The sequence below is a fragment of the Glycine soja genome, chromosome 3, assembly GCF_004193775.1.
Source record: "Glycine soja cultivar W05 chromosome 3, ASM419377v2, whole genome shotgun sequence".
Lineage (NCBI taxonomy): Eukaryota > Viridiplantae > Streptophyta > Magnoliopsida > Fabales > Fabaceae > Glycine > Glycine soja.
The window spans coordinates 12,637,030-12,648,760 of record NC_041004.1 but is presented as its reverse complement, the minus strand read 5'-3'; the positions used below and the strand labels follow the sequence as shown (position 1 = coordinate 12,648,760).

At 33.9% G+C, this 11,731-nt stretch overlaps 1 protein-coding gene across 1 annotated transcript; it reads left to right on the top strand.

Annotated features, from left to right (window-relative positions):
- The first annotated feature begins 11,037 nt into the window (after window positions 1-11,037).
- Window positions 11,038-11,412, top strand: LOC114404964. The gene has a single exon (XM_028367674.1). It carries the CDS (start codon window positions 11,038-11,040, stop codon window positions 11,410-11,412), a length of 375 nt encoding a protein of 124 aa, XP_028223475.1.
- The last annotated feature ends 319 nt before the right edge of the window (window positions 11,413-11,731 follow it).

Sequence of the window (11,731 nt, the reverse complement as noted above, 5' to 3'; positions counted from 1 at the left end):
TTGTAATCGATTACAATGATTTGGTAATCGATTACCAGTGTGTTTGAACGTTGAAATTCAAATTTAATTGTGAAGAGTCACATCCTTTCACAAAAAAGCTTTGTGTAATCGATTACACTGATTTGGTAATCGATTACCAGTGATAGTTTCTGAACAAAATCAAAAGATGTAACTCTTCCAATAGTTTTCAATTTTTTCTAGAAGTTATAACTTTTCCAATGGTTTTCAAAGTTTTTCTAAAGGTTATAACTCTTCTAATGGTTCTCTTGACTAGACATGAAGAGTCTATAAAAGCAAGACTTTGATTTGCATTTCAAGCATTCTTCCAATTCATTCTTTAGACAACAAACTTTTGCCAATTGATTTCTGAATCTCTTTGAACTCCTTCTTCTTATTCCTTTGCCAAAAGCTTTCTAAAGTTTTCTGGTTTTCCAAACCTTGAAAACAAAACTTGTGCTATTCATCTTTTTCATTCCCTTCTCCCTTTGCCAAAAAGAATTCGCCAAGGACTAACCGCCTGAATTCTTTGTGTCTCTCTTCTCCCTTTTCCAAAAGAATGAAGGACTAACCGCCTGAATTCTTTTGTGTCTCCCTTCTCCCTTGTCAAAGAATTCAAAACGACACAGTCTGAGAATTCTTTTGATTCTTCCCTTTCCCATATACAAAATATTTTAAAGGACTAACCGCCTGAGAATTCTTTTGTATCCCCATTCACAAAGTTTCAAAGGTTTAACCGCCTGAGAACTTTGTCTTAACACATTGGAGGGTACATCCTTTGTGGTACAAGTAGAGGGTACATCTACTTGGGTTGTTGACTGAGAACAAGAGAGGGTACATCTCTTGTGGATCAGTTCTAGTGGAGGGTACATCCACTAGGTTGTTCAAAGAGAACAAGGGAGGTACATCCCTTGTGGATCTTTGCTTGTAAAAGGATTTTTACAAGGTTGAAAAGAAATCTCAAGGACTGCAGGTCACTTGGGGACTGGATGTAGGCACGGGTTGGTGCCGAACCTATAAAACTCTTGTGTGTTTGTCTTCTTCTTCCCTACTCTTTTAATTTCTGTTGTGCACTTTAATTTCCGGTTTTACTTTTGGTTAAGTTTCTTTTCTATTCTTTATTTTCTTAACAACATAGTAAAAGCCTAAGAAGAGTAAATTTTTAATTAGTAAAGGTTTAGGAATAATTAATTCAACCCCCCCTTCTTAATTATTCTGAGGCCACTTGATCCAACAAGTGATATCAGAGCAGGTATCTTGTAGAAAGTTTAACCACTTCAAGATTAATGGCCTCTTTAGATTCTTTGTTTTTGAAAAGTATTTTCAGGAATAGGTTATTCCAAGATCATGATGAAAATCAAGTCAACTTGTGTCTCATTACAAAATCTGATGAGAACAACAAAGAAGATTCTGTAAGGAAGAAGTGGTATATCGACAGTGGATGTTCCAAGCATATGATGGGAGATGTATCCAAATTCACAACAATTTCCCCCAAGAAAAGTGGACACGTTACATATGGTGACAACAACAAAGGCAAAATTATTGGAGTCGGTAAAATAGATACGAGTTCTTCTACTCCTATTGAAAATGTTTTACTTGTAGAAGGTTTGAAGCATAGTCTATTGAGTGTTAGTCAATTATGTGATAGAGGATATAAAGTATCTTTTGATTATGAAAAATGTGTAATTAAGCATGAGCTTGATAAAAATATTGAACATATCGGTTTCAGAGAAAATAATGTCTACATGATTGATTTAAAACAAAAATCTGAAAATAATAGATGCTTTCTAAGTAAAGATTGTGATCCATGGTTATGGCATAAGAGAATTGCTCATATTAACATGGATCATCTAAATAGATTAATTTCAAAAGATCTAGTTATTGGATTACCTAAATTAAAATTTGAAAAAAGATAAGTTATGTGATGCATGCCAAAAAGGTAAACAAACAAAAGTATCTTTTAAATCTAAAAATTTTGTTTCCACCACTCAACCATTACAATTATTACACATGGATTTGTTTGGACCATCTAGAGTCATGAGTTTTGGTGGAAGTTACTATGCATTAGTAATTGTTGATGACTATTCTAGGTATACTTGGACTTTATTTCTTACTCATAAAAATGATGCATTTCATGCATTTAGAAGACTTGCCAAAGTCATTCAAAACAAAAAGAATCTCAAAATTATCTCCATCAGAAGTGATCATGGAGGTGAATTTGAAAACAATGAGTTTGAAATGTTTTGTGATGAATATGGCATAGAACACAATTTTTCTGCACCTAGGACACCCCAACAAAATGGAGTAGTAGAAAGGAAAAATGGAGCCCTAGAAGAAATTGCTAGAACTCTTTTAAATGACACACCTCTTCCAAAATACTTTTGGGCAAAAGCAGTTAACACCGCATGTTATATTATGAACAGAGCCTTAATCAGACCCATTCTTAAGAAAACCTCATATGAACTTTTTAACAATAGAAAACCAAATATTGCTCATTTACATGTTTTTGGATGTAAATGTTTTGTTCTAAACAATGGTAAAGAAAGCCTAGGAAAGTTTGATGCTAAGGCAGATGAGGGTATCTTCCTTGGGTATTCCTTACATAGTAAAACATTTAGAATATACAAAAAAAGAACCATGACAATTGAGGAATCAATACATGTTACTTTTGATGAAACTAATATTACCTCCTCGAGAAAGGAATTTTTTGATGATATTGCAGATACTTTGGAAGATACTCAAAATGAAGAAAGAAATCTAAAAAGAAAGAGAGATGATGAAGATAAGGATGATCAAGATAACACAACACAAGAAAATGATAATCTTCCCAAAGAATGGAAAACTTCAAGAAATCATCCTCTTGACAACATCATCGGTGATATCTCAAAAGGGGTAACAACTAGACACTCTCTAAAAGATTTATGCAATAATATGGCATTTGTTTCATTAATTGAACCTAAAAACTTTGAGGAAGCTATTATAGATGACCATTGGATAGTAGCATAAATTCAAAAACAAAGGGGGAGAATGGAAATTTATGTGAGTGATCGACTAGGAAAAAGTGTGTGTGTGTGTGTTTCTTGATTTCAGACGTTGTCATCATCAAAAAGGGGGAGATTGTAGAAGCAAGCTTCATGATGAATCAAGATTGATTCAAAGAAGTTTTGATGATAACAAAGGTGATGACAAAAAGCTCAAAAGTCAAGAACACTTCATGATAACAAAGATGATGATCTCAAGAATCAAAGAATGAGTTCAAGATTGAATCAAGAATCAAGTTTCAAGAATCAAGATCAAGATTCAAGAATCAAGATTCAAGAATCAAGAGAAGACTTAATCAAGATAAGTATTAAAAAGTTTTTTCAAAAACTGAGTAGCACATGAATTTTTCTCAAAACCATTTACCAAAGAGTTTTTACTCTCTGGTAATCAATTACCAGATTGTTGTAATTGATTACCAGTAGCAAAATGGTTTTCAAAAAGCTTTCAACTGAATTTACAACGTTCCAATTGATTTCAAAATGTTGTAATCGATTACAATGATTTGGTAATCGGTTACCAGTGTGTTTGAACGTTGAAATTCAAATTTAATTGTGAAGAGTCACATCCTTTCACAAAAAAGCTTTGTGTAATCAATTACACTGATTTGGTAATCGATTACCAGTGATAGTTTCTGAACAAAATCAAAAGATGTACCTCTTCCAATAGTTTTCAAGTTTTTCTAAAAGTTATAACTTTTCCAATGGTTTTCAAAGATTTTCTAAAGGTTATAACTCTTCTAATGGTTCTCTTGACTAGACATGAAGAGTCTATAAAAGCAAGACTTTGATTTGCATTTCAAGCATTCTTCCAATTCATTCTTTAGACAACAAACTTTTGCCAATTGATTTCTAAATCTCTTTGAGCTCCTTCTTCTTCTTCCTTTGCCAAAAGCTTTCTAATGTTTTCTGGTTTTCCAAACCTTGAAAACAAAACTTGTGCTATTCATCTTTTTCATTCCCTTCTCCCTTTGCCAAAAAGAATTCGCCAAGGACTAACCGCCTGAATTCTTTTTGTGTCTCTCTTCTCCCTTTTCCAAAAGAATGAAGGACTAACCGCCTGAATTCTTTTGTGTCTCCCTTCTCCCTTGTCAAAGAATTCAAAACGACACTGTCTGAGAATTCTTTTGATTCTTCCCTTTCCCATATACAAAAGATTTCAAATGACTAACCGCCTGAGAATTCTTTTGTATCCCCATTCACAAAGTTTCAAAGGTTTAATCGCCTGAGAACTTTGTCTTAACACATTGGAGGGTACATCCTTTGTGGTACAAGTAGAGGGTACATCTACTTGGGTTGTTGACTGAGAACAAGAGAGGGTACATCTCTTGTGGATCAGTTCTAGTGGAGGGTACATCCACTAGGTTGTTCAAAGAGAACAAGGGAGGGTACATCCCTTGTGGATCTTTGCTTGTAAAAGGATTTTTACAAGGTTGAAAAGAAATCTCAAGGACCGTAGGTCGCTTGGGGACTGGATGTAGGCACGGGTTGGTGCCGAACCAGTATAAAACTTTTGTGTGTTTGTCTTCTTCTTCCCTAGTCTTTTAATTTCCGCTATGCACTTTAATTTCCGCTTTTACTTTGGGTTAAGTTTCTTTTCTATTCTTTATTTTCTTAACAACATAGTAAAAGCCTAAGAAGAGTAAATTTTTAATTAGTAAAGGTTTAGGAATAATTAATTCAACCCCCCCCTTCTTAATTATTCTGAGGCCACTTGATCCAACAACTATATGTGGTGACTCTGTATATTGAGGAATATAACCTTTTTACAGTGTGTTAACTTAATAAGGTTTCCATTATCCTTTAATGGGCCAACACTGAATCTGCTCATTTAAGCCCATATCACCTGATTTAGTATACTAATGTGCTCGCTTAATTTGACCACATAAAGTAAAGTTCACTAATGATAAATAGCTAATATAATTGTCTTATAATATTAGCCTACACTAATTATTGAAGCAAAATTCCAACAATCTCCTATTTGGGTTAAATATTGTAACAATTATATCACAATTCCTTAGGCACACATACGTATGCCATTTATCTTTAGACTTTAACTTTGACAATCTGGTCCATCTCATGAATCAATAATGGAACCATCATGACTTTCAACACTACAAAAAATGTGACTAGACCTCAATGACTACCATATCAATACACTCAATGACATAAATCAACAAAGAAATTATATGCAATGTGATTTCAATCATGTCTATTTCTGACTAGTCTAACTTAAGCCTTTAGCGAGATCAATCTGAAGTCCTTAAGTTCAATTTAAATATTGCACATAAATAAGCAAGTTTAATAATAAACTTGTAAACTATAATCTTTATTTTTGCAGATAATTGAAATACATGAAATCCAAAAGCAAAAATAGAACATAAAGTAAAACTCTCACTAAAACAAGACAATAACTAAAATGACACCATATAAGCAACATGCTCTTGAAAATACCTTAAGTGTCAACCATTAATTTGAGGATAAGCTAGCTAGCATACTATCTTGTCATCTGTGTTTTATAAATATCTTTATTTTCTAAATTCTTTCTTTAACAACTTAATACTTTATGTCAATAACCTTTGACCTGGTTGAACTCTTGTTATTGTTGGAGTATGACACTACTGAGTTATTGGCACAATAAATACTTAATGACCTCTTAATGTTTTGAAACAATAGACAAGGTAATGACAAAATTTAGCAGTCATACCATATGGTTTGATGTCTCAAAGCAAGATATTAACTCCATCATCATGGTTAAAGGTGCATCCTAATGTCGAGTCCTTGCTATTTAGGCATCCTATAAAATCGGAGTTAGAATACCTAATAATTTCTAAACTTTCAAACCAATATGTAAACATGTAGTTTTTTGTTCTCTTCAAATAGTGCATTACATGTTTTACTACTTTCTTGTGCTGCATACCAAGATTACTCATAAATCTTTCTCAGACTCCCACTAAAATTCTATTTAGGATGAAAACAAACTAAAGCATATATAAAAATCCCCATAGCGAAAGCATTAGGCACCTTTTGAATTTATTCTTTTTCAGTATTACTAGCAGAGCACTATTTAAGACTAACTTGTCTCCTTTAGCAACTAGTGTATCCTCTAGTTTACTGTCTTTCATGTTGAATATATCCAAAATTATATTGGTAAAAAATTTTGTTATAATGAAACTATATCATGGCTATCAAGATGTCATCAACATATAATACAACAAAGAAAGACAAATTTACACCCACTAAAATTTTGGTATATGCAATCATCAACCAAATTTGCCTCATAAGTCATAAAATAAAAAATGATAATTTGATGAAATTTGTAATACCATTGATGGGAAGCTTGTTTAAGGTCGTAAATGGATTTCTTTAGTTTTCACACCATAAAATTTAGGTCACCTTTAACAAAGTTTTCCAGATGCATCATATAAATTGTTTCATCATTGTTGCCATTTTAGAAACATAGTCTTTACATCCATTTAATGCAACTCTAAATCAAAATGATCTATTAGTGTCATTATAGTCCTAAAATATCCTTTCTAAGAAACCAGAGAGAAAGTATCTTTATAATCAATGTCTTCCTTTTGAGTTTTTGACAACAAGACGAGTTTCATATATCTCTTTCAATTTATCCCATCATTGATGAAATCGATCAACTTATTCACTTTTAAAAGTTAGAGCATTGCACAACTTGACTAAAGTTGATTAGATCTTCCTCAATCAACCCAATGTAATACTTATGTTTGTAAAAAAATATATCATAATCTTCAAAAGTGCACTTCTCCTTTTTCTAGTGGATCTTCACAATGACATTTCTTGAGACTATTGAGTTTGAACTATAGGTGGTTCTTGAGGAGGAATCTCTGTTTTTCTTAAACAATGGTAAGTACAAAGACTTATCCATTGTCAATAGCATGTTATTCTTTAAAGAAAACAATCCTTATGTTTCCTTCCCCTCCAAACTCAATTTCTTCAAGGAATCTTGCATTACCGTCTCAAAGAATGATCTTATATTGGAATTGTTAAACGAAGACTTCAAGTAGATTGGGCCAGAGATCCAAGGGAAGGCCCTAGGGTTCTCATGAGCCTTAGGGTAGATTTTGAGCCCATGGGCTAAGTATGAGCCCGCTTATCTTTGTAAATATTAGAATAGGTTTTTTTCCTTCGTTTAGGCCTTGTATTTTGGCCATTCTAGTAGTATAGGGTTTTAGCCTTGTATTTCAAGGCATTTTGAGTAGTCTTTGTAGTATGGACTTTTTTTGTATTTTCATGTATTTTGTCACGGGGTTGAGCTTAGCTATTATAGGGGGTGTGTAGCTAAGTTCTAGCTTCTCATCTCAAGGAGGTGAGCTTAGCTATTAGAGAGGTGTGTGTAGCTAAGCTCTAGCTTCTTTAGGAATCTTTTCAAGGAAGCTTCTCAAGGAGGTGAGCTTAGTTATTAGAGGGGTGTGTGTAGCTAAGCTCTAGCTTCTCAAGGAAGTTTTCTCAAAGAAGCTTCTCAAGGAAGTTTTCTCAAGAAAGCTTCTCAAGGAAGCTACCTAGTCTATAAATAGAAACATGTGTAACACTTGTTGTAACTTTGATGAATGAGAGTCTTGTGAGACACAACTCAAAGTTCAACTTCTCTCCCTCTTTTATTCCTTCAATTTCGTGCTCCCCCCTTCTCTCTTTCTTTTCCTCCATTAAAGCATCCTCTTCAAGCTTCTTATCCAAGGCAATTCTTGGTGGTGAAGCTCCTTTTTCCTTGGCTTATTCCCTAGTGGATGGTGCCTCCCCTCTCCTCTTCTCCTTTGCCTTCCACTGCATCTCCATGGTGTAAAATCACCATTGAAGGACCTCATTGAAGCTCAAAGATCCAGCCTCCATAGAAGCTCCACAAGCAAGCTTCCATCAAAAGCCATGGGTAGGAGACTCCAGAAAGATTGGACTAGGGATGCAGGAGAAGGCCCTAGGGTTCTCATGAGCCTCATGATAGATTTTGGGCCCATGGGCTAAGTATGAGCCCATTTATCTGCATATATATTAGATTATGGTTTCATTATTTTTTGGGCCTTGTATTTAGGGATCCATAGTGTAAGGAGGGTACCCTATAAGTTTATGGTACCCTAATAATATAGGATTTTTCAGCCCTTGTGTTTTAGGGCACCTAGACTAGTTTTTGTATCATGGGTAGTTTTGTAATTTTATAAGCATTAAGTGCACTATTTGATGTGTGTGTTGGGAGAGAAATTTAATTGAATTCGGAGAAACCCAATCCAATTAAATTTTGGACCAGCCTAAGGGGGAGGTGAGCATTTGCTTGCTACACCCCATTGTCACATCATATAGTCACACTTTGTGCATGTCCGTCATGTTTTACATGCCTCATGACACCTAAGCACAATTAGTGGAAAACCTTGGATTTGATCTTGGATTAGTGGGTTGAACCATAGCTGAAATTCATTGATCATAATTAGTGAAATTTTGGCTCTAAATTTGGCTCCACAAATTCAAATTCAAATTCAAGTGATGAAGAGGATCCAAGGCCTACAAGCTCTACATGGAGCTACATTAGAGAGGGTTCAATGTAACTAAAAAAGTAGCAACATATATATTGTCTTTAAGTTTAGCTTACTTTCACAAGGCCTATAAGGCATTGCTTTAGCTGGACATCTCCAAATGTGCATGTGCCTAATGTTGGTCTTTTCCAAGCCCACAACTACAAGTGGTCGTTAGTGATTACTACACTTGGTACCTTGTAGAGGATATAAACTGTAGTCTTTAATGTCTTTTTCCAAAGCGACTCTAGTAGAGAAGAATCATACTTCTTACCATATCCTTAAGATTCCATTTTAGTCATTCTACAACTCTATTCATGTTACGTTTGCCCAACATTATATATTGAATAACAATTTCACACTTATTGAAGAAAAAGTGCAAGGGACTCTAGATGTTGCTCACCTTATCTATCATATCTACCATAGTATTCACCACCATAGTCAAATTTGACAACCTTGATTTTCTTTCCTAGTTGAAGTCAACCTCAACTTTGAAAGACTTGAAAATGTCTATGAACTAAGACTTCTCATAAATTAAATAAAGAGTAATTGTTTGTGAACATAATAAAATACCTTTGTCCATTCCATGAACTCATAGGGAAAGGACCACATATATTTGTACAAATTAGTTCTAAGACATCCTTAGCTCTTTCAACACTTAAATTCCTTTTGTTTGTTTACCTTTATACTCAACACAAACTTGAAAGTTTGACAAATCTAAGGGTCCAGGAATTTCCTTCAATGCAAACTTTTGAATTCTCTGTATAGAGATATGGCATAAGTGCTTATGCCATAAAGTGGTAGAATTCTTCTTTAATTTATGTTTTGTACCACATGAATTTGTATGCCATCTTTCATTAAACCAATTGTTCGTGACCGCTGTAAGATTCCGCTGCGTGTTGATCAAGCTTTATGGATTCAGTTATTCCTTAAAACCTATTGATAATATGACATAATGTGTTTTGGTGCTCATTTGATATTTTATAAGGTTTATTAAAAATTCCAACAAGTGGTATCACAACCACCATTACTATTAGATTATTGGGATTTGAAGTTATTTGATATGTATGATATCTGAATCGTTTTAGTTATATGAACCCTAATTTTATTTTGGGGAGAAACTATTTTGATCAATAAAATTGTAAAACCCGTAAATTTCTGTGTTATGGTCGTAAAGTTTTTCTTTTTTTTTTCAAATGAATAAAAGGCCTCTGCATTTGATTTACGGGTTTGTACACAATTTTGGTTTGTGTCACGTGTGCTTACATATTATTCTATTTGGGATAAAGGTTCTATGTATCTGGCATTGGTTTTCTTGAACAATATATATTTTGTGAGCAAGAAAGTTTTTTTTTGTTTTATACATATAATGTTTTCGAAAACTCTTTACGTCGAATACAAAGCCATAGGGACTTATATTTTTATATAAGGTCATTGTGTGCAATTTGTGAATCTATATGTATGCCATTATCATGATGTTTTGTACATGGCACAATTTCATATATATATATATATATATATATATATATATATATATATTGTTTATATGAATCAGTAATAAGGCAATGGTCTTTTGTCTTATATGAATAATTTATTGTTTTTTTGCTAACTTTTTTTCCTTCATGAATTGGTGATAGGCTGATAGTTTATGATATTCTTGTGGTTAGTATAAATTTGTGATAGTATCGTGGTATGTTTGTTTGGGATGCATAATTAGTTTACCATGATGTTGTTTTCAAATATTTACTGCTATCATAATTGAGTACAAATTTAACCTTTATGGATCCTTTCCATGTATTTGCGTGTCTGGTAATTTTAATTAAATTGATTGAACCATTATGTTTCCAAAGTAACCTCTATTGTGTAAATTGATTTAATTAAATTGCATGGATATTAGTATGAAATTATTTATGCGAATTGTGTTCAACCCAAAGGAAGACACAATTTGGCCAAATAATAACATACCTGCGATGATAAATATGTGACAATTATGAAGTTTTTTTTCATGAGAATAATAGTCATTCCAAAGAAAGACTATTATTTGACAGAACTGATTGTCAATATTTGATCATTGCGTTGAGAGTATCAATTACAAATTAATTTCTCTGTCCGAAGACTAGAATTAATGTTGTGTTGGGTATCTTGTGATGGATCTGTTATGGGAAATATTTGCATGTCTTGTTATATATACTTTATATGACTTGCTTGATTATTTGTGAACATGTTATTAGTTTTTGTTCTCTCTTTAGTTAATATTGTCAGTGCTGCAAATGTTACTGCCCAAGTGAATTCTATACCAATGCTAAATGGGGCAAATTTTAAGGTCTGGAAGGAAGCCGTAGAAATTGTTCTAGGTTGTATGGATTTGGACTTGGCACTGAGGACAAAACGACCAATTTCCACTCCGGAAACCTCTAATGAGGTAAAAATTGAAGTGGGATCGGTCTAACCAAATGTGTCTTATGATCATGAAGCGCTCTATTCCAGAGGCGTTTTGGGGCTCTATTTCTGAGGGTCAAAGTGCAAGGAAATTCCTTGAGGAAATTGAGCAATACTTTGCCAAAAATGAAAAAGGGGAGACGAGTAACCTTTTCGCTAAAGTAGTCTCCATAAAGTATAAAGGCAAATGGAACATAAGGGAGTGCATTATAGAGATGTCCAATCTCGCATCAAAACTCAAGTCACTTAAGTTAGAGCTTGGTGAAGACTTGCTCGTGCACTTGGTTTTGATCTCGCTTCCTGCACACTTTGGGCAATTTAAAGTGAGCTATAACACTCAGAAGGACAAATGGTCCCTCAATGAGCTTATATCTCACTGTGTGCAAGAGGAGGAGAGGCTGTAGAGAGATAGGACTGAAAGTGCTCACTTGAATTCGATCTCTCAGAATAAGAAAAGGAAGAAGACTAAGGGTGTTGCGGAAGGGACTTCTTAGCAAAAGAAACAAAAGAAGGATGAGGAATTTACCTGTTACTTCTGCAAGAAGTCAGGACACATGAAGAAAGAGTGTCCCAAGTATGCCACATGGCGTGTGAAGAAATATAAATTTCTTTGTTCTGAAGTTAATTTGGCTTTTGTACCTAAAGATACTTGGTGGGTAGATTTTGGTGCTACTACTCACATAAGTATGACTATGCAGGGTTGCCTGTGGAATCGACCACCAA